The sequence below is a fragment of the Drosophila tropicalis genome, unplaced genomic scaffold (assembly GCF_018151085.1).
Source record: "Drosophila tropicalis isolate 14030-0801.00 unplaced genomic scaffold, ASM1815108v1 contig_527, whole genome shotgun sequence".
Classification (NCBI taxonomy): domain Eukaryota; kingdom Metazoa; phylum Arthropoda; class Insecta; order Diptera; family Drosophilidae; genus Drosophila; species Drosophila tropicalis.
In genome coordinates, this window is record NW_027172999.1 from 319,686 (window position 1) to 344,571 (window position 24,886).

At 36.1% G+C, this 24,886-nt stretch overlaps 2 protein-coding genes and 1 long non-coding RNA gene across 3 annotated transcripts in view; 1 reads left to right on the plus strand and 2 right to left on the minus strand.

The window, feature by feature from the left end:
- LOC137574977 (probable transcriptional regulatory protein MYPU_6240) overlaps positions 1-14,659 on the minus strand; it is a 50,644-nt gene extending 35,985 nt beyond the window's left edge. The window contains exons 1-2 of the mRNA XM_068287399.1: positions 14,156-14,659; positions 13,817-13,994 (exon numbers count right to left, since the gene is read on the minus strand). Coding sequence (XP_068143500.1) covers positions 13,817-13,994; positions 14,156-14,589 — 612 coding nt within the window. The 5' untranslated portion in view covers positions 14,590-14,659. The remainder of the gene's footprint in view (positions 1-13,816; positions 13,995-14,155) is intronic.
- Positions 1-24,886, minus strand: part of LOC137574978 (uncharacterized) — a 106,329-nt gene that overhangs the window by 67,980 nt on the left and 13,463 nt on the right. The window lies entirely within an intron of this gene.
- Acadvl (Acyl-CoA dehydrogenase very long chain) overlaps positions 19,786-24,886 on the plus strand; it is a 99,114-nt gene continuing 94,013 nt past the window's right edge. The window contains exon 1 of the mRNA XM_068287394.1: positions 19,786-19,933. Coding sequence (XP_068143495.1) covers positions 19,875-19,933 — 59 coding nt within the window. The 5' untranslated portion in view covers positions 19,786-19,874. The remainder of the gene's footprint in view (positions 19,934-24,886) is intronic.

The following is a 24,886-nucleotide window of genomic DNA, read 5'->3' on the forward strand; positions in this document are numbered from 1 at the left end:
ATATATATATATATACTAGCCCGGCAAGCGTTGCTCTGCCTCCTTTTTTACCTGCTGGCGAATTAAATGTTTACTTCATCCATTAAATGTTCGACGTGGCAATTTTCAAATTTTTTGCTACGCACTTAACTTAGTTTAATACTATTGAGGATACAATATTTTTTGTTTTGTTTGCAGGTGCATAAATAAACAAATTATTTGGTGCTCCCACCCTGGAACACGCCACGTATAATTGTCCGTGAGAAAAGCACGGCTCTTCTAAATTTACCCCACACACTTGAAGGGTTTGTCCTTGCGCTTTATTTATCGTCATTGCAAATGATAAACGCACTGGGAATTGAAGACGTTTCAATTCGAGTGGGATGTCAGTTGATATCAATGGAATCCTTGGTATTAATACAACTTCTCCTCTTTCTTTGCCAGTTAGAATTGTTGCTTCGATTAAATTAGGCATTAATTTTTTTATACAAAGTCTTCTTCCATTGCAAAGTTTTGGTGCATTGATATTTCTTAACAGTATGATTAAGGAACCCACTTTCAATTTTAAAATATGTGGTGGCATACCGGGTAGCTCCGAAGAATTTAGAAATTTTACAGGATAATTTACTGCGTCTTCTTCTGTTGTAGCAGTATCGATTGACTTGTATGATATTGGTAATTTCCCTCAGCCAATCCTGATTTGTATAGTTTTGAACTATGTTTGGAAACACACACACATTAGTTCTTCTTTTGATGGCAACATTATGCAAAAGTTGTTTGGTAACGTGATAAATCCATTTAAATCCCGTTCAATTTCGCCATCGCCAATCTGAAGAAGTTGCTCCGAAAACTCACGTGCTGCTGGATTATTTTGAAGACGCACAAAAATGAACTTTTCAAACATGCATTAATTTCATCAGCTGGAGTTGATCTGAGAATGACGGGCAGCGTTTGTCGAAAATCACCAGATAGCAATATTAATGCACCTCCAAATAATTTTTGATTGCCCCGTAGATCCTGTAATGTTTGATTCAATGCTTGCAAAGATTTTTTATGGGCCATCGGACATTCATCCCATAAAATAATTGCTGCTTGTTGCAAGACTTTTGCCATTCCTGAATTTCTTGAAATATTACACGTTGGAGTCTCTACTGTTAGCATGTTTAATGGCAATTTTAAAGCGGAATGTGCAGTTCGGCCCCCATCCAATAATGTAGCTGCAATTCCAGAAGAAGCAAGTGCAAATGCAATTTTGCGTTCGGATATAATTGTTGCTAAGATGAGAAATGTCTTTCCAGTGCCACCAGGAGCGTCCAAAAATATAAACCATGATTGTTGTTTATAACAGCTTGCGTAATTCTATCGTATGCATTTTTTTGTTGAACATTCAATTGTGGAATGTGTTCCCCACTTCCGAAGTTAGAGCAAACGCACGCAATTCATCACATTGGAAATGTTGTTCGCGTTGCAATTCTCGTTCAAATAAATCTTGCATAGGACGATTAGGTGCGATCATGCCTAAATGCTGTATTCATACGTTTTAAAACGCCTTAAGTTAATTGGTTAAATTCAAAATTAGCTTCCTTTTGGAAAAACAATCTTTCCTTGGGCCATAACGAATATTTAAAAACAAAAAATGGGCGAAACTGGTTGATTCCTCATATTAATTCCTTATTAGATTAAAAAAAAAAAACGGCTTACAATTTTATATATATAATATATATTAATATATATTAAACCTATATGTTATACAACACTATACGTTAGAGGTATACGTTGTACAACACTGGTTCGTTATTTGAATTCATTTTATTCGTTCATTTTAAAACGCCTTTAGTTAATTGGTTAAACTGAAAATTAACTTTCTTTTGGAAAAAACCCCATTTACAAAAAAAATGGGCAAAATTGGTTGATTCCTGAATGACTTATTAAATTACAAAAAAAACGGCTTACAATTTTATATATATAGATAATTAAGTAATTTTACAAGAAATAGAAAAAGCAAAATAAAAACAACACAAAAAAAAAACATTAAATTTAATTAAGAGGTTACGCCACCCCTGGAAAAGAAAACGATTTGGCTCTTAAAATCCTCTATAGTTTCTTTTACGCGTTACATCATATCGGTATTCGAACTAGTTCCGAAGATAGAGCGTTTAGAAGTGAGCGCGGACGAGTCGATGATGACGCGGTACATTTTTTTCTTTTGCGTTTTTCTCGAAACTACTTTTTTTTGAACCGGGGTGTCAAATATCTCCGAATCTACTCGACCGATTTAGCTCAAATTTTCCACGTATTCTTTACAGTGTTGGGTATCCGCTCACGTAGGATTTATTTGATTTAAGATCCTGTTTGGAAGTTATGAATTTTCTTAACAGCCGCCATTTTGCCAAAAAAAAATAAAAAAAACAAATCCTACGTGGGCGGATAGCCATAGCCTTCCTGAACAACAAAATTTTTTTTTTTTGATTTTTTTGGTGATGCCTAGCCGAGAAATTTGTCACCCCACCTGCAAGGAATTTGGAATCATGGTGGTACTTGACGGCCCATATCTCCGCCATTTTATTAAAAAAAAATTTTTTTTCTCAAAATATTCTTGAATGTACCCTCAATCTGTGTGTAATAAAAGTTTTTTCCTACATTGTATACTGGTCGCACATCATAAATTCTTTTTTTCACCTGTTTTTTTAACCTCAGGGGTGACGTAACCCTTTAAATAACTACGTATAAATACTACGTTATTTTTAAAAAGAGGGAGGTGTGGTATGTTCAGTAATAGAACAATAATACCCGACGCAATGTAGAGTATTCTACATATAAAATCGTCATATGCTTAACACAAGATAGTGTATACTTCATGTTCTCATAGTGACACTTTGTCGCTATGCATAAATAAGGCGAGCGCAAAATATATACAAATGTAATGTTACCCCACTTATGTGTGGCTGACCACCAGCGTGGGATCTGCCTCGTCAGCATATTCCCTAAGCCTTATGCGCCTGTCAAATACATATGCCATATGCATATACATACATACTACGCTCTCTCGTTTTGCTGCCTCCAGCGGCAAAACTTATACACTTAAGGATTCTTAGGCTAAGCTCGAGAACAATTTTAAAATAAAATTCATTCGGTTTTTACCGTCAAGATAAAACACAACGATTATTATTACACAATATTACAATACAGAAATATTGGGGAAAACTATTTTTTTCCCCCTAATTCCGAGTATCCGCTTTTGATTTTGTTTTTAATTTTCGCCTAGGCCTGGCTTCATTCTTTTGGAGGCGAAAGTTTTTTTTCCCACTAGAGCCCATAAAAGTGTATTGGGCTTCATAGATATACAGTAATTCTGAAAAATTCTTTTCCGCATAGTAGCAGAAAATGTGTGCTTATCATTTTTACAAATTAGTTTGTTACGAGTAGGAACTCTTAGAAAGGTTTTTGTGAAATTCATTCTTAAGTTATACATGCCTTTCTCAGCATAGTTGATTTTGATGTTGATTTTTATGCAACTTGTTTACCGGCCTGTTCAATAAATACAACATCAAAGAAGCTAACTTAAGCTGTGACGAAGTTTAGGTACCCCGGCAGTCCTTGGTCATAATATTTTTACATGTTCCAAACTCTATTTCTATAAAACCTTCCAAATATCATTTCCATTTATCTTTTTTTTTCTTCCCCATCCCCTTTTATATGCTTGCCGCGATTAGCACGCATACACATACAGTTTATGTAGCATTGCATCTATGCATGTGCTCTGTTGTTTCGAGCAATGACGTAGTACGCTGCTGGCAGGGCTGCCAGCGTTTTAACAGATCCGATTTATATTGACTGTAACTTGTATTCTATTTATCCGTTCTGATTAAAATTTCGTGATCTAAGATTAATTATATAACTTATACTATCATATAAGTAAATTTCATAAAAATTCTCCCATTTCTTCACCTATGTTTCTTCTATAACTATATGATATAGTGGTCCGATCTTAAAAAATGAAGCAAGTAAGTCGACTCGTCGACTTGGGTATACCATACACCAGGTGAAACAAATATTTCAAATTTCGAAAACCAAATGTACATATGTATGTCTATTAAATTGTTTTTACATGTTTCATAGTATGTGCTATCTCGCTCACTCTACGTACACACGAGCACTCTAGCGCCGCTACTAGCCAACGGCCAATTCTGGCCTTGTGGACCGCTTAGTAAAATACGTTCATACGCATATTTTGCATGTTTCTAGTCCGATTTCAATAAAATTTGGTAGTTTGGTAGAAATAGATAAGATTAATTAGTCTGCCGAATTTGAATGCGATAGTCAAAAAAATACAGGAGGAAATCGGTTTATTCTTAATTGTGGAGGCGGAAGTGGGCGTGGCAAAATATGAAAATGTATATACTTTGCGCGCATACTAAGCCAGTATACATACTAAATTTGGTGACTTTAGCTTTGTTTGTTTTTGATAAAATCAGTTTTGTTTAATTTGCGGGGGCGGAAGTGGGCGTGGCAAAATTTTTAAACAGCCAGTTTCTGCGCGTCTATTAAACTAGTCTGCATACCAAATTTGATGTCTCTAGCTATTATACTTTTTAAGAAAAACAGTTTTATGTGATTCCTGGGGGCGTAAGGGGGCGTGGCTGAAATTCCAATTAACTCTGTACATGTGCATAATACACGAGTATACATACCAAATTTGGTGGCTCTAGCTCTTATAGTCTCCGAGATCTGCGTGTTCATACGGACGGACGGACGGACGGACTGACGGACATGGCTAGATCGACTCGGATGTTCATCCTGATCAAGAATATATATACTTTATAGGGTCGGAGAAGCTTCCTTCTGCCTGTTACATACATTTTGGCGACTTTAATATACCATTTCACCCTATGGGTGTATGGTATAAAAATAGTTTCGGAAACGTCTGCTTCTGTGCGTTACAAACATCTAACCAATATTATAAAACCCACCATACGGCCATAAAAACACGACGTATTTTAACCTGCATTTTTAGACTAGAAGACTGACCAAATTAAGATTTAAATAAATTCCAACTATTAACTCTTTTAAAAAACCATCGTCAATTTTTGCTGGATTCATAATTCTACCGATAGTAGCTATTTTTGGAATAGTATATTAAAGTCACCAGCTTTTCCGACTGCATAAAGGATTTCAATTCTTGTCCAGCTGTTGAAGTCAAGTCGATCTAGGTCTGTCTGTAGATTATTAGAACGGCGTCATTTAATTCGGTATCTAGATTCAAGTAGAACATGAATGCAAAACAACATGAACCACCAACAGAAATGCAACTCAAACAAACACGTACTAAAAACAAAACTGCTTCTCCACATTTAAAAAATTTGTTTTTAAATCGTTAACGGCATTTCCAACATTATAATGGTCCAATCCACACAACCCGGATGATTAAATAGTGGATTAAATCATAAAATGTTGATTCATTGCAGTGGCCACCTTACTCTTGACCCTAAATAGACCATAAGAATAGTATAACCGAAAATAACACAAATATCTTCATAGGTTTCATATTTTTTTAAAATCATCTTATATACTTTTATCTGAATAAATTTTCAAGCTTTGGAAATGCACTATTGCATTGGAAGGCCGTCCAACGTCGTTTCAGCTGATGACAGGCGAGCAATTTTAAAACAGGCCTCAAATTCGCATGACGCTGGACCATTATTAAAGCCAGTGTTCGGAATGTCCGGAGAATAAAAGCTAAGTGCGATACTATTAATCGCATCAAATTAAAAAAAAAAAAAAAATTCTGTCGACAAAATATGGCATGGTCAAAATAGTGGCAGCGCTGGTGTCTTATCAGACGAGAAATTGTTTGATTTAGAAGGAGCCGATGACTATTCAAACACTACCACGGTCTCCGAAAGGAAAAACATTTTTTGGGCCGGTTACATAGCCGTGCAGGTGATGTAATAGTTTGGCGGCCATTACTTACTAAGGCACCTCTCAGCTCGAACGAACAAAGGAGTGCACTGTTCAAATTTAACAATGGCAAACCGGAACCAAACGCATAAACATTTATAAATTATCAATGGATTTTTAAGTTAAAGGTGTTTATTTTATTTTAGTAAATTATTAAAAACTATATTGTGTATTTGTCTTTTTTAAAATGTTTCGTTTTATGTAACCTTTATTTTTATTACTTAGTGCATGATTTGTATGTTTACTTTAAGTTTTAGTTGTGTTCCCCTCCGATTATCCCATAGATATTATATTCATTGCATTAATCTAAGTTTTTACTTTATACAAGTGTTTAAGTCAGCTGCAGAAACTTGCAGATGTGTGTGAAATAATTAATAATCTAACGCATCTTCTTATTTTTTCAAGATCAAACTTGCCTAGCAGAGCCCCTGTGTTTGTTTTCGTCTTTACTTGTGGTTTTCATTTTGTATTAAAACCTCATAATATTTATTAAATTTTTGTTTTGAACATTTAATTTGAACACACGCTGAAAAGTTAAGAGAAGTAATTGCTGATGTACAACAAAATTTTAAAAACAATGACTTTAAGGATGAATTGAATGCGTGTATTAAACCAACTGAGTACATTTGCAAAAAAATTGTTGACTTTTGGAAGCGTTATAAACGTAAGTAATATTCTGTATGAGTCTGAGTGGCTGAATGAAGTCAATTATATTGAAAAATACGGATAACGTACAGTGGCCGTGGAAAACTCTATTTTATGGAGTCTTCAACGAGAACGCGTGTAGCTTAGCTGGTCGAAATTAATGAGACCGCTGTCTCTGCATTACGCAACGAAAATCAAAGCCAAAATGTTTTGCCAGCGGATCCCACAGAAGTCATTTCTATCTTAATGGAATGACGAAACACCAATATTTTCTGATACGAAATTTTGTAAACAGCAAAATATCATTAGATTTTTTGCCGACCCATAAATGCATTTTAAGGACCACAAAAGATAGATATCCTGACCACAGGTCTGTGGACGAATCCTATGCTGAAGTCGAAAAGCTTGTTAGATAACACAGCCTCGAGCATATGTAGTTGTGCTTCAATCTAATGTTATTTAAACAATAGCAGATAATTCTGATGCTAATCTGTTAATTGGAAGGTGGGGTTTTGATGGAAGTACGGACCATACCGAGTACAAGCAAACGTTTTTTAATAATGATGTAGACGACAAAAATTTATTCGTTACATCTTACGTACCTCTTCAACTTATTTCAAAAAACGATCAAACAATTATTTGGAAGAACCCTCGGCCTTCGTCAACACGTTATTGCAGACCAATTCGATCCCACTTTAAAAAAGAGACGAACGAAGTATCAAAATCAGAGGAGAAATATTTTAAGGAGAAAATAAAATTTCTAATTCCTACAGAACTGTGTCCAAAATAGAAAAATATCCGTTGAGCATAGCTTACAATTAACTATGGTGGATGGAAAAGTTTATAACGATTTAAGTGAATCGCACTCCACTAAATGCTACAATGGCCAACGGAGATGAACAAGTTGAATGAATGTTTGGACAAAAAAATATTTCGAGTTTGGCCTATCTCCACAAAAATAAGATTCTTTGAATACATTCTTCACCTTTTTTACAAGTCGGTCATAAAAATGTGGCAGGCCAGAGGGCCCCAACAAAAACAGAAAGTTTTAGAAAAAAAGAAAGAAGTACAACGGGACTTTCCGGATAAAATGGGCTTAATAGTAAACCAGCCTAGAGATGGTGGCAAAGGAACATCGAACGATGGCATTTTTTTCAAATCCTCGTTTGTCTGCAGAAATTACAGGCCTGAATGAAAATCTGATTCATCGTTGCTCCACCTTATTGCACAAAATCAACTTAGAAAAATTTAATGAATATGCCCTAGATACTGCCAAAGGATTAATCAAGGAGTATCAGTAGTACTATTTGCCGGCGACTGTTCATAAGGTGCTCATTCACGGATCTGCTGTTATGCAGCACGGAATTGTTTCAATTGGAGAGCTCTCGGAGGAAGCTGCAGAGGCGAACAATAAAGATATGCAGACTGACACTCGCAAAATGTCGCCAACAGTTACAAATACAGACATACATAATTAATTACTTGCTTTTACGGTCCGACCTATATATTACTGGGCAGAGAAAAATTGAAAAAAAAAAATAATTTATTTTTTTTCCTTCAGTTTATAGCCTACTTGAGGAGACATCCTAGAATTTTGTATAATTTTGAAGTTACAATCACTGTAATTTTTTTTTAGTATTTAAAGAGCTCTTAAATTGTTATTGTTTAAATTGGCACATCTTATTGTTTGTGGTTCATTGGTTTGCAGATTTTTATACCATACACCCATAGGGTGAAATGGTATATTAAAGTCGCCAAAATGTATGTAACAGGCAGAAGGAAGCTTCTCCGACCCTATAAAGTATATATATTCTTAATCAGGATCAACAGCCGAGTCGATCTAGCCATGTCCGTCTGTCCGTCCGTCCGTCCGTCCGTCTGTATGAACACGCAGATCTCGGAGACAGTAAGAGCTAGAGCCACCAAATTTGGTATGTATACTCGTGTATTATGCACATGTACAGAGTTAATTGGAATTTCGGCCACGCCCCCTACGCCCCCAGTAATCACATAAAACTGTTTTTCTTAAAACATATGACAGCTAGAGACATCAAATTTAGTTTGTATACCCGATTAGTTAGCGCGCAGAAATTAATTCTTCAAACTTTTTGCCACGCCCCCTTACGCCCCCTGGAATCACACAAAACTGTTTTTCTTAAAAAGTATAATAGCTAGAGACATCAAATTTGGTTTATATGCTCGTTTAGTTAGCGCGCAGAAACTAATTGTTTAAACTTTTTGCCACGCCCCCTTCCGCCCCCGGAATTTACATAAAACTGATTTCCTTAAAAACTATGATAGCTACCGACATTAAATTTGGTATGTAGACTAGCTTAATAGACGCGCAGATATTGGCTATTTAAACATTTTGCCACGTCCACTTCCGCCCCCGCAAATTAAACAGAACTGATTTTATCAAAAACTAACAAAGCTAAAGTCACCAAATTTAGTATGTATACTGGCATAGTATGCGCGGAGAATTTATATATTTTCACATTTTGCCACGCCCACTTCCGCCTCCATAATTTAGAAAAAACCGATTTCCTCCTGTATTTTTTTGACTATCGCATTCAAATTCGGCAGACTAATTTATCTTATCTATTTCTATCAAATTACCACATTTTATTGAAATCGGACTAGAAGCATGCAAAATATGCTTATGAACGTATTTTACTAAGCGGTCCACAAGGCCAGAATTGGCCCTGGGCTAGTGGTGGCGCTAGAGTGCTCGTGTGTTCGTAGAGTGAGCGAGATAGCACATAGTATAAGACATGTAAAAAGAATTTAATAGACAAACATTTGGTTTTCGAAATTTGAAATATTTGTTTCACCTGGTGTATGGTATACCCAAGTCGACGAGTCGACTTACTTGCTTCATTTTAACTACAAACACTACTAAAGAAGCTTGGTAAAACTTTCAGCCTTCTAGTGCCATAAAAATCATTTTAGGCAGCGCTTCCATACAAGCGGAACCACTGTGGAGCGCTTGGCTTTCTCTTACTTGCCCGATCTCAACATTGTGGAAAATGTTAGTAAAATTTATAGCTAAGGAAAGCAGTACCACACAGTGGAAGATTTTAAAGATGCTATTTCTCTTAATTACATTGAAAGCTTGTAAACCTCCAGGACAACCGCATATTTGGGTGTACTACCAATCGTACTAGCATTACTTAATATTTTCTTAAATCATAATAAACTAAAATTAATACTCACAAAAACAATCAAAAATAATTTTTTATGTTTTTGTTTATCGTCATCATCATTCTAAGTACGTTTGACCTACATTGTCGGGCCAATGCTGAATTGGTAGATATCATAGCTCGCAAATGACAGTTGATCGTTTTTTCTCATATGCTCTGCTTCGTATCATAACCGAAAAGATTCTCCAGAAACGATCTCTCTCTGAGCGGCACTTTTTGTTTTGTTTTAAATTGTTTTTTGTCAAGCGCTTTGCATTGACTCATTCGTGTGACGCTCTCAAATGAGTGTCGCGTAAAGAGTAATACGATTTTTGGTCACACAAAGAGTCTCAACAAAAGACAGTTTGACTGAAAAACTCAACAGAAATGATCTTTGCCTGCCGTGTACATGTAAATACATACATACATACATATACATAAACGTAAATACCCTTCAGTACCAAATGTCGCTGGGGACAAAATCGCCACATATTCCGAACTACTGACGTCGCCGGAAAAAAATTCTGCCAGCGCATTTCATGCTGAGGTTAGCCGAAGGCACCCGAACGAGCTAATGTCGTCGTTGTACATACATACATATATATATATTTCTCATTTGAAAAAAAAATTGGAAGAAGTAAAGCATGATGATTTTTGTCTACACCACTTCACTTCGTTCGTCAGTGCATTGTTGTTATTGTTTTTTCCAACTCCTGCGCGCGTCGCTTTGTACTTTTCGTTTCTTTGTTCATTCGCGATTGAATTTCGTAGGGGCAGGAACTGTTGAATTTTTTCAAATTCAGTGTATACAGTAATAAAGGTAAGTGTTATTAAAATATTATGAAGTTTTCATTCCCTAATCAATTTTGTTCTTTTTAGAATCCATCCAAAATCCGATTCCGGATGAGCCGGCGGAGAATGTGCTAAGATATTGGTTGTCACAAGCCAAAAGAAGTAAAGCAATAAAAAACGTAAGAAAAATGTAAATATACATAAATATTTAAATTTAATGTACTATATTTAAGAATAAAAATAAACAGATTTAAATGTATGTGTACATATGTTATTAAATGAAAACCAATGCGTGTTAGAAAACCAAATCAAATCAAGTTTTTATTTATTTTTGGGAAAATGCGGGGATATTCCATCGACAATGTCGCCGCAATGTCGATTGTAAATCCGAGCTATAATTTCGCTGGGACATTGCGTCGACATGTCGCCGCTACTTCGATTGAAAAATCAACCACTATTTTGCTGGGACATTCCGTCGAAATGTCGCCGCAAGTTTTGTTGAACACACGAGCGACTTTGTTATTCGTCTTCAGAGGAAATTCCGGCGATATGTCGCCGAAAAATCGATGGAATGGAGGCGCTAGGACACACAATGCTAAATGCCGCCGCAAATTTGTATGGCATGTCCCCTGAAATTCTGAGGCGACATCTGACAAATTGCCTCGGATTTTCCGAGGAATTTGCGGCGACAGGTAATGAAGGGTAAGAACGCATCAATCGCGTGTGTTTACCCATATATACGCAAAAGACAATTTTCTTCATTTAACTCAAGCAAAAGCTCAGCCCAACCAGCACCAAACATCCTCTGTGGAAAGCCCACCCAACTTTAAGCGCTCTTACAGAGACAATTTCACCGATAAGGAGTCCAACCGGTGGATGGGCCCGCAGTGACGAAGAGAGGGCATTCGTATTTGCCACACATCTTAAAATGGTTTTCCAGCCAAATCCAACATCAAACTCATCTGTACTTCCCCCTTCGAGCACATTAACGGATAGTGAGTACTCGGAACTCCAATCGGACGAGATCACTGCAGTTATTAAAAACCACATAAAGCCTAAAAAACCCCTGGCCATGACCTAATCACACCGAAATTTATCCTAGAACTCCCTATCATTGCCATACAATACATACATCTGCAAATTGTTTAACGCTATAATAAGAATTGGCTACTTCCCAAGAGCATGGAAAAGGTCCACTATCATCATGATTCCTAAAGTGGGAAAGGACAAAACCCAGCCATCATCCTATAGGCCAATTAGTTTGCTGCCATGTCTTTCGAAGCTTTTTGAAAAGGTCCTGCAGATCCGACTAAACTCATTTCTGGCATCGGAGAACACAATCCCTTCACACCAGTTCGGCTTCCGCGAAAAACATGGTACAATTGAACAAGTCAATCGCATAACATCCGAAATACGAACAGCATTCGAACTAAAAGAATACTGTGCGGCTGTCTTTCTCGACGTTGCCCAGGCTTTCGATAGAGTTTGGCTGGAGGGTCTGATGTTCAAAATCCGGCAAAAACTGCCACAGTACACCCACAAACTCATGGAATCTTACCTTTACAATAGGCAATTCGCTGTAAGATGTATTGGATCCGTCTCGGCTGATTTTGAAATCAAAGCTGGTGTGGCATGGCAGTGTACTCGGCCTATTGCTCTATCTACTGTACACTGCAGACTTACCAACGAGTTTAGGACTTACAACGTCCACTTTTGCCGATGACACGGGAATCCTCAGCAGATCAAAATGCCCAATACAAGCCTCTGCATAATTAGAGGAACACCTCAAGGTGGTAGAGGAATGGCTAGCAACCTGGCGTATCCGGGTCAACGAGCAGAAATGCAAACATGTTACATTTACGCTTAACAGAAGAAACTGTCCAGCTCTAATGCTAAACAACGTACCAGTTCCTCAAGCCGTGGATGTCACTTATGAACCTTGGCATCCACCTAGACAGAAGACTAACTTGGCGCAAGCACATCGAAGCAAAAAAGTCACAGCTTAAACTGAAAGCGAGTAGCCTACATTGGATCATCAATGCTCGGTCCCCTCCACGTCTGGAGTATAAAGTCCTCCTATACAACTCCGTACTGAAACCCATCTGGACTTACGGAGCCGTACTATGGGGAAATGCAAGTACCAGCAATGTCGATATTATACAAAGAGCGCAGTCGACGATTTTAAGATCAATCACGGGGTCCCCGTGGTATATACGGAACGACAACATTCAAAATGATCTAAATATACCTAGCGTAAAATCTGAAATTGGTAGTCAACAACTAAAGTATTCTGCGAAACTGGATGTACAACCAAATGTTCTTGCCAATTCCCTTACGCGAACCAATAATAGAACTCGTCTTAAAAGAAATGACAGACCAACCCAATAACAAGTGATTCGGGCCGCCTGCAATATCCCCAGGATTTATCTTAAGTACTAGATTAAGAAAAATATCTCAAACTTGTTGTTAGGCTCTAATTTAAGAGTAGATTCAACAAATATATATTAAAAGTTAAAAAAAAAACTCAAGCAATCGATCAGTGTTTGACTTGAGCGAAATGAAAACAGAAATGACTGTCTCGATCAGAGCGCGAGCGACCTAAGTCAGTCGCGACAAGAACAGTTTCTGTCTGAGTCTTTATTATAGTGTCAGTCAAAGACACTTATTTGCAGACAATGGAAAAGTGTCAACAGTTATTTGCGAGCAATGCTAGATATTAGAATCTAATAATTAGATTATCGCGAAACGCAAAATTTCACAACCAAGTGTCATGATTCAACATACATATGTATGTATACGCATATATGTAAACAATCTGGCATAGCCATTTAGGTGTATTTTTAGTCGTATTTTTAGTGTTTAATTTAGCTTGTAATAAATTTCCTTGCGGTTTTTCTACTTCTTTGTCTTTTTTTCCCCTAATAGTTATGTCATCGCATACGCCATATGTCATACATATGTATGTACATACATACATATGTATGTATGTAAATAAATATCTAAGTAGAAAAGGCCTAGTTCTTAGTCTAAAGTTTGGACTCTAAACTCTTAAAATATTGTAATTGTTTTCTTCCTTCTTAAAATAAATTTATCTTTTTTTGTAGGGGGTGCTAATCGAGCGCAAAAAAGGCTACAATTTTAAAATGCAATTTTTTTAAATGGTGTTACCCACAAACACGAAGCTTTTTGAGAGGCCGGCATAAAAAGGCTTGCTCTATAAGGCTAATTTTCTCTCGATTAGGCTCTTCTATTATAGAACTTACGTTTACTGTCCCGCTCCTGTAATCAACTATTTGAACATCTTCGGCTCCAAATTCAACAGCATCTTCAAAAACTTTTTCTTCAAAAGTTTGTCGATTTGCAAACAAGAATAACTCAGCATAATGAGCTTTGATCCATCCAAAGTCTTCAAAAATGTGTCTAACGTCAACGAAAATGCCTCTAGGAAATTATAATACATATTTACTCTTTCTATATGCATGTACATACATACATTTGTACATATGTATGTACATACATACATACATACATTTGTACATATGTATGTATGTACATACATACATATATGTACCTATGTACATATGTGTATGATTGTTACACACCCAGATTTCCTAATCATGGCTGTTGCATCCATTTTAAATCCGGGGAAGTTGTTCGTATTTATTATACAAATGACGAATACTTTTTTTTTATATTGAATACCTAGTCGATGTTTCGTAAATTGCAATTTGTTATTCTGAAAACTATTTAAAACATTTTGGATAGTGACAAATGGCACATTCTGTTTCACAGCTTTATCAATTACTGATCTCAACGTTGAATTTAAAGCTGGATCTACAGAATTTCCTTCTTGAATCGCCAGACGTATTTGTCTTGAGATCTTTGCAAACAGAACTGCTTTACATCCATCCTTTTCAGCCTTCAAATGTTTGATATTCGTCCATTTTGAGTGGCCTGCCATTAAACGTATAGTAGTTAAAGCCACATCATGGCGCTTAACATGAGCAAAACAAATTTTGAAAGTTTCTCGTAACATTTTTATTCTTGAATTTTACTTTTTAGAGCTCGAGAAACTTTGGACTAGAGCTGACAAACTATCGATGGCACTATCGAGGTATCGAATATTTACGTTTCTGCGCCACCATCAATATTTTCTATTCACTATCGATAGTGAACAAAAATAACGCGATGCGATTTTTCCCAACACTTGTTTTGGCGAATGGAAACTAAAATTTGAGTAAGTGGAATTTTTTAAAATAAATAGTAATCATGTATAGTAATTCTTTCAATACTATTGGAGTTGGTTTTGGAATGGACAAGTTGCTGATTGACAGTAACAAGTAGTCTTGGGTAGCTCATGAGCGAGTGAGCCAAAATGAATGGCTCACTGAGCTGGGTCCTTCAATATGGCTCATTTTGGCTCACTAGCTCATTTTGACTCAGTAGTTCAGTTTTGCTAACTAGCTCAGTTTTGCTCACTCACCCTTTTGGCTCATTTTACGTTGAATGAATGGATCTCAAAGAATGTTTATTTTGTTTTTAATTTTCTGTTATATTTTATCTTATAATTTTGTTAAACTCCCAATGAAGGGAGCTAAAAAATATATTTTTAATTAGAAGTTTGTTCTGCTAGTTCAAAGAAAAAAAATTTTAAAATATGTAATATTTTTAAATGGCTTAAAATGTAACGTATTTTACTATCGGGTCATGAGCTATACCCAAGTCTAGTAACAATGGTGAGTATTATATTACATTTTATTCCTAGAAACGTAAAACCATTTTAATATGTACATAAATACATATACATGTATGTTTGTATAGATGGCGGCATATGGAAGATGAAAATACGGTGGCCAAATTTTTATCTAGGTCTAATGGACGGCCTACAATATTACCAAGCAAATAACGAAATTTTTGTTGAAAGTCACTGTTTCCAATACAAAATGAATATACTCTTTTTGAAAGGGTATAAAAAAATGCACGAAAATCATTATTTTTGGAAAAGTGCCAATAAAAATGAATAACCACTCCAATTTCAGCTATCAGCGTTCAAGTGTATTACAACACTGTGTCTTACAACAGTGTGTCTTACAACAGTGTGTCTTACAACACTAATAAATCATATGCTCCTATAGCTAAATTATGTGTAGCCTAACACTACGAAATAACATTTTAATTTCAATTTAAATTCTAACAGCTTTCGGCATTTCTTTACAACAGGTATTTAAAGTGACACTTGAAAAGAATGCTATCGATTTAGAGATAGAAAAATATTATGCCACAACTACTTGTTCAAATAATGGAATTTTAGACTTTTGGAAGCTGGGAACTAACTTGAAACTGTTACAAGTGGTGGCCAAACATATTTTATGTATCCCTGTAAGCTCTGCGACAAGCGAGAGAGTTTTTTTCGTCATCGGGCAAAATATTAAACGAAAGTCGCACAAGATTGTCAAGTGCAAATCTCGATAAGTTGCTTTTTTGTATAAAAATATGTAATTTTAGTGCTGCTTTGAAGAAAGCCAAATTTTTTTCATTCATACTATTACTTAGTAAATATATGTATTTTATGTATGTAAGTGCTGATTTGGATAAATCATAAACAAAATATAATTCTTTTCTACTATTTACCTTTCTAATTTAATGTAAATACTGTATAGCAGAAGAAAAAACAAGATGTAATTATTTTTTATATTTGTTTGTGCGGGCGGCTTGGGTTCGGTTTTTTTACCTCTCGGGTGCTTGTCTGCTTCAGCCCATGGGCTGCGTCGGGTTGGGTCCAAAATTTCGGTTCATGCCCACATCTACTTTATAGTAAATAAAAAGAGCTTGGTTGAATGCTTAAATTTCATGGAAAACGTTTCTTTTTTAGGAATTATCAAATTTTCGATGGCATTATATCATACTGGTAGTGTTTGCGGTAAATTTGTACGAATATACATTTGTATAAATGTATCTATAACTACAATTCCCCCTAAATGAGAAAGCCAGAATTAACAATTACATATGTCGGTTAATATTTACTTAAGCTACTCGAGATTTCAGTGTTGAAAAGTGGAAAAATCGTGTAAAGCTAGATTTCAGTGTTGCCAAACCCTGTTTTTTATTTGGCGCGTTGTTGGACCGCCCTGACAACCAAATATTTTACTCTAAATTATGAAATCGAAGAATATTCGGCTGCCCTTGCCGAATATTGTATTCTAAACTATATTTGTTCCATAAAATCAAGAAATATTGTAAACTCAACAATATTTTTGTTTGTTGTGAATAGTGCGAACAAAAGATTCGAAAGGACCGCGTATTGGAGTATCCGATATTTGGCATCTGACAACACTATCTCAAAATTTGACATAACATTTGAACATTTGCTATAATCCCGCTAAAAAAATACATTTTCTTTTGTTAATTACACAAGGAGTACAAAATAAATCGCCAAGGCGCACCTGAGGTTGTGCTCGTGGATATTTTATCTTTTGTTTGATGTTCCTATCTAAGGCGGTTCGATAGTCCTTCCTATCGATATTTTGTGAATGCAACACTAAAGAATTTGTCATTCACTCTAAACCAGAGCCCGGCACACATATCCCTCGGGGGACGAACACGTTCGGCACCTCGTATGCGTGTAACCGAACAAAATTCAAACTAAAAGTTTTAAACAGTTCGTTGCAGAGTTTTAACTTATCCAATATCTATGTATGTACTTTGTATGACAATTTCGACGGCATCGAACTTATGATCATTTAACTATTTACGTTCAACAACCCAAAAATGTCCGATTTATTTACATATTTATTTGTACTTAAATGTATACTAAGCAAAATAAACAATGTATCATATGTATATATATACATATGTACATAGATTCAATTTAGTTTGAACTACTGCAAAGATTATTGTAAGAAATACACTTGTGCATATGTATGTATGTATATTTGTAAATATATGTACATACATATATGCCTATTCCCACCCTTCAGTACCAAATTCCGAACCACTGACGTCGACAGAAAAAAATCCTGCCAGCGCATTTCATGCTGCGGTTAGGCGAAGGCACACGAACGAGCATCTGACATCTGACATATCGCCTCGGACTTTCAGAGGAATTTGCGGAGACTGGTTCTGAAGGGCAGGTACATACATATGTACATATGTGTATGTATACATATGTACCCTTCAGTACCGGTCGTCGTAAATTCCTCTGATCGTCCGAGGAGATTTCTCACAAGGGGAGCTTCAGGTATGCGAATCACCGATTTGGTAATTATTAAAAATGCAAAAAAAAAAGAATGAAAAACCAAAAGTAACTAGTTTCGGGCGGGGTTCCTCACTTTTAGGCAGGAGCTCTACCCCTTACACCGCCGTGATGCTTGAAGACCACTCGGCGCTTTACCTATAAGTCACCGAAGCTATTACTTTAAACGCGATTTTTCAGTAAAGTATAGAATAGTGCGCCGAAATATTTCACACAGCTTCAAATGACGGGGTATTCTACAACATATCCAAAATTCATCCAAATCGGTGATTCGCATACCTGAAGTTCCCCTTGTCAGATGTCTGAAAGTCCGAGGCGATTTCTCAGATGTCGCCTAGGACTTTCAGGGGACATGCCATACAAATTTGCGGCGACAGCATTGCATGTCCTAGCGCCTCGGACATTCTCTCGATTTTTCGGCGACATGTCGACGGAATTTCCTCTGAAGACGAATAACAAAGTTCAACGGAACTTGCGGCGACATGTCGACAAAATGTCCCAGCGGAATAGTGGTTGAGTTTTCAATTGAATTTGCGGCGACATGTCGACGCAATGTCCCAGCGAAAATTTAGCTCGGATTTACACCCGACATGGCGGCGACTTGTCGACCAATTGCTCAAGCGAAAAAATAGCTCGTATTTACAATCGACATAAAAAATAAATAAAAACTTGATTTGATTTAGTTTTGTAACATGCATTCGTTTTTATTTAATAGTATATTTATTTTAATTTCTTTATTTCTATTCTTTAACATATTAAATTAAATTTAAATATTTATATTTACATTTTCTTACGTTTTTGATAGTTTTGCTTAATTTACGTGTCTTTGGCTTGTGCCAAACAATGTCTTAGCACGCCGGCTCATCCGGAATCGAATTTTGGATGGATTCTGAAAAGAACAAAATTGATTAGGGAATGAAAACTTCATAGTATTTTAATAACACTTACCTTTATTACTGTATAAACTGAATTTGAAAAATTTCAACAGTTCCTGCCCCTACGAAATTTAATCGCGAATGAACGAACAAATGATCGGTCGAAAACAGTGACTTGTAAATAACTTCGTTCCTTTTAATGCGATTGCTTTCAAAGTAAACATTTCGTAATTTAATATATCTGTTAATGACTGTGTCGAATTTTATAAAGATCGGGTGACTATATCATATAGCTCCCATAGGAACGATCGGTGGGAAACAGTGACTATGATCAATATCTTCGTTATTTCTTATGATTGTAGGCCATTCTTTCGCAAACATAAGCCTTTTTAGATAAAACGTTCTTCCACATTGATGGCTAATAGGTAAGAAAAGAGTTACCAAAAAGTTGGAAGGGTATACAAACTTTGACGCGGTCGAAGTTAGCCCCGGCCCTTTGGTTTTTTTTTTCATATGAGAAATATATTATTGCTACATGTAAGTAGTTTGAATTCCCAACTACTTTTAGCGTTGAAAATATGGTATGGCCATCTGGATTCTTTAGCGAAGTCTGCTGATGATAGAACTTGGTGGTTCTTGAAATAGCTATACAGACAACTGCTCACCTTTTGTACTGCCTATGATTTTAAATGTTATAAATTATTAAGATTTATTTATTTTTCTCTCTGCAAATCAAGTCTGCCTGTAGCAGCTGTACAATCAGATGTTATGAGATGGTGCTAGAAGGAATCACTATTTTAAATCCAACGTTCACAGCAACCGTCCCCCGGAGATGGATTGATTGGGAGTCGGGCCTAGAACAAGCGAATCATTTATTCTTAAAATTTTAAGGATTCATTTGTTTCAAAAAAGTTTATAAGTAGCTGAAAATTAACAAAAAAAAAAAAAAAAATAAAAATCAATGAACTGTGCGATAAGAGAGGACCGTCGTTTTGTCAAATTCAACATGGTCACAAACTTTACGGACATTGGTTTTGTTTCAAAGGAACTTTAATGTTTCGACAATTTTTATCGATATATCGCCTTGCAGCGGTTTCATCGAGTCCATGACTTTGATATTTATGCCAGCTCTATAACAAAATCCCCAGCACAAAAGTATTGTACGAACTTCGTAGCATAAACTGTGTTGTAAACATGATAAAGTTGACCAATTTAGTAACCAAAAAGTTGATAAGCGGCGCTCTTCAACATAGGTAATTTTGACTGGATTTTTTGTAATGTCAAACCTTTTTTTATATGTACATACATACATATGTATGTACATACATACATACATACATATGTATGTACATACATACATACATACATATGTATGTACATACATACATATGTACATACTTGCATATGTATACATACATACATACTTGCATATGTACATACATACATACATATGTACATACATACATACATATGTACATACAGACATATGTACATGCACATATGTATGTATGTATATGGTATATGAATGTACAAATGTATGAAGATCCATTCATTGTGCCACCATTAATGTCGTAAGATTGCAAGGTGCAAAGTTCCTGTTAATTAAATTTAATATCTTCGACGAGCATTTGGAACAGGAAGATAAGTTTTCTTATCAATTCAGTCCTGCATATGTATTTATGGATGTATGCCGCGCACAGTACATTTATAATATTTTCAAGAATGTTGTTCCTTTAAAAATGAAATTAACGTTTCTTTTTTCATCACAATTGACATTTTTATACCTTGACATTAATCATCATGAGAATTGATATTTTTATAATACCTTGCAAAGGGTATTATAAAATTGATCAGATGTTTGTAACGCATAGAAGGAGACGTTTCCGACCCAATAAAGTATATATATTCTTGATCAGCATGAGAAGCTGTGTTAATATAGCCATGTCCGTCTGTCCGCCCGTGCGTCTGTGCGTACGCGATTTACTTAGCCGTCTTAAGAGCTATCGGGCTGAAATTTTTTTTCGGGGTTTTTTATAAAAAAAAATATAAAGTATGAAAACCATGAGGATCGGACTACTATATCATATAGCTCTAGAAGAACTAGAAGAAACATTTTCATAAAAATCGAGTATGCTATGATATTTACATATGTGATAGTATTGGATAATTATAACACAAGTTACAGGTAATATAATAATCGGCTCTGCTCCCAGCTCTGCCGGCAGCGCTGCTTGCTGTCTAGTACGTGTTTCGTCATCAACAGAGCACATGCATACACACCCAGACGCAACGCTACCTGAACTGTATGTGTATGCGTAGTAAGAAGAGTGAAATTGTTTTGTTTTTACATTGATGAATTAAGTTGCAGAAAACAAATTTTGAACATGTAAAATTATTATTGTCAAGGACTGCAAGGGTACATAAAATTCGGCATAGCCGATGTTAGCTTCTTTGATATTTTAAAATAGTTTTGAAAGTATAAATTAAAACTATTTTTTGTGAGAATAATATCAAGATTAATTTAAAACAAAAAATTTAGACATACTTTCAATAAGGAAAAAGTTTGTCATGATTAAATGATGTTGTGCAATTCAGGAGAATATGACCCAAAAAATTGTTATGCTTGTGCCGCGTGTGCAACTGCACCTGGAGCATTCCGAAAATATTCCAGTACCAAAATATCCAGACGCAGACAATGTTAGTCTTTACCCCGATGCGAATTTATTTGATGATTATTCCAAGTATAACCCCGAACCATCAGTATCAAGTCACCCAGTTCTTATAACACAAAACAATTTGGATGAAATGGTTGCAAGGTAACGCAAAGAAAATCAGAAATGTTAGCATCTTTTTCAAAATCCCATAACTTGTTGGCAACAGGTACAAGAGTCACAGCGTATCGAAATCGCATAAAAAAACACTTCCGAGAACTCGTATCTCCAGAAAAAAAAATTTTCCCTCTACTTCACATAAAACTCGGAATTGTCAAAAATATCTTGATGGTTGTCGGTAGAAGAGACGCTGTATTTTGCTGTTTACAACATGAATAGGGATTCCGGAGAAGAAGAATAACCCAATCTTCATTCGTTGAATTCAAAATATGAACTGATTTTATTAACAAAAGTATAGAGTTTATATAGGGAATCTCAGGCTCTAGGAGGTAACAATTGTTCTTAAAATATCTTATTTTAATGAGACTCAAATCCCACGTTTTAGGGGGTTGAAAATTATTATTATTTTGGGCACGGCTTCGGCCACATGACATTCTGCCGCTGTGATCTTTTGGGTTAGTTTAGAATTACAAGTGTTTTTCTACAATGTGTGGGGCTGATTGTAATTCTAGTCATATGCTAGATTAGTTGTTTTGACAAAATTACAGTTGTATTATATTTTCTTTAGTGCATCTGATTTGGTGAAGCCGCTTCAGATGAACACGAAGTTTATTCTCAAACATTCTGCAAAGGGCCGCCAAATGTGACGTTTTGGAATTTATTTTTATAATAGTAAGTTTTTGATTTAGGCAATGTTAGGCATGTTAGCAAACCATTGCTTTGCCTTCGGTCGCCTCTCCTTAAACTCATTGGGACTCCGCTCGCCTCTTCGATCTGCTCCTGCGGCCACCTGGCACCATCCTTTTCGTCTCTGCAACTATGTTGTTGCTCTGCTGCTAACGTGCTGCCTCTTTGCAACTGTTTCATTGCTCTTCTGCTGTTCTTTGTTGCCTACTTGCAACTGTTTCATTGCTCTGCTGCTGATCTTTGTTGATCTGATCTTGATTTGATCATACATACTCGATATTTTTGTTATACTTTTGATATTACGGTTTCAAAAACGCCAAACACCAAAACACTCCGACTGAAGAATTACTACAGTTGCTCCACTAGCCAAACTGCCTTTAAATTCGGACGCATGCATTTTTTTTATTTATTAAGCAATACTATTTTGCTTTCATTTTATACTCTGTCTCGTACCACTGGTGGGGGAAAACATGAGTTATTTATTTTGCTACCTTTAGCTGGTCTTAGCATTTACACTTGCATTAGATCTCAGACTCTTAAGGAGCTGATTGAACCTCTGAGTCTCTTACCACTGGTGGGGAAACCAACAGAGTTCTTTCTTATCGAAGAACCAAACATGATCCATCCGGCTCGACCTATTGAAAATGTCCATAAGTTAAGTTTGCTAAATGATTGCCGGACAATTTAATACCACAAACACTACAAATTGACTTATTCTCTCCCAAATTAAATAAATAGAATTGGTGCACTCTTTTTTCATGTCTCTTCCCATAAGCGACGAAAAACAGTCTTGCAACAACCAGAATAAATCAGGCTACAAAAAAAGCGAGCTCATTTCAGAAGAGATAAATCGATTTTTCGCTGACTCTTTTCGCAATGAGTCAGCAAAAGACACTTATTTGCAGACAACAAGAAACGGTCGACAGTTATTTGCGAGCTTGGCTTTTGAAAGAACCAGGGTGGTTTCTTAAGCCGCTCCTGCCTCCTACCAAGAGGCACACAAGTATCAAAGAGTTAATTCAGAGTATCATAAAAGAAGCAATTAGCTGAGTTCATATCTCTACAATTGTACAGACAAGACCTATAGTAGTAATAATGTTTTCATTAAGGCTGGAAAACTCAGTCTAACGAAAGCCCCTAGTTAGAGGTAACTTATTTGAACCAACTAATTGTGATAGCAAGGGCAAATAAATTTTTAAATTTAATGTATGTAGGATGAAATTTGTCTTCGGAAAGAACAAGTGGTTCGATCCCAGAAACATAACAACAACAAGAATCCAATACAAAACTAAGATCTAACGATTTTCCATTATAATTTAAGACAGAATTGACTTGAGATAAAGATAGGCCTAGAAGACCATCAATAAAGTCATGTGACATAGAAGTCAGCAACATGGTAGATTCATCTGTTAGTGACCATGCTAAAGCAGGTAAACTAAAATCACCTAAAACTATAAGCATGTCTTGACTAGAAACTAAAGAGGACACAAACTGAATTGCCTCTAAATGGTTTAAATAGACCATTATGTCGGACGATGGTGGAATATAGGAATAAGTAATAAAAGCATCTAAAGATTTAAAATTTACTTAAACACATACAAACTCAATCTCCTGGGTACTAAAAAATTGAATCATTTCAGATGATTAAGCAGCATTAACAGCTATCAGAACGCCACCGCCTATGCGAGAAATCCGATGACTTTTAAATATATAAAAGTTTTGGAAAAAACCGATGCATCAGTAATATCAGATTTTAGCCACGTCTCTGTAAAAGCTAGAATGTTATGTTGAAAAGAAAGACTATATACATAGAGATTAGGAAGTTTAGATTTCAGTCCTCTAACGTTCTGGTAATCCAGGTTAAGGGACGAAGCTAGTTTTTTGACACACCAGCAGATGATGATGTGGCAGGAATAGTGTTAGTTGTTGTTTTTGGCAGCCGAATCGGTTGCCGATTTTTCTTTTTTACAGTAGATATATTCCTTAACTATTATATGTTTCGGCCAAAAATCTTCCTGACATATAATGTGGAAGATATTGGCAGAAACGCTAATTTTCAAGGCCGAAATGTCCCGAGATTAAGAAAGGTAAAGCTTTTCCACGGCAATATTCGAGACATTAACTTTCTTCCGAATATAGGCTATTACATCCTCAGATGTGACAACAGGGTCTAACTTAGAAACAAATATATGTTTCTTTGGTGTTATGCCAACGAGAGGCCGCGGTCCCGAAGCATCAACCTGCAACGTTGGGCAAGTCACCCACTGCAGCAGTCAACTTGTCCACGGGGCCCTCGATACTATTTGAACTATCGATATTTTCCATTGGAATGGGTAATTGCCCAGACAAATCGGACACTACAATTGGCATTGTTTTTGAGAGATTATTACCAGGTGATACCTCACTAATCGCATTTACCAACGGGCTCTTAAACGAGATCAATTGCAGCAAATTGGAAGTAAAATATGCATAAGACCGGTCGGGGACGATAAGAGACGCTGGCGGATCTGCAGATAGCGGCACACCCCAAGGACTAGTCTTCTTACGTTTTGGAGACTCATTTATGAAGGTTACGCTTCTGAACTCAGTCGTCACCGCAGAAAACTCCGCTTGGAGTTTGTTAAATCCAGCCCTTAAAGTGTCAAAACTCTCTCTAGTCCTCATAAATGGCCGCATCTCATTCTCGAC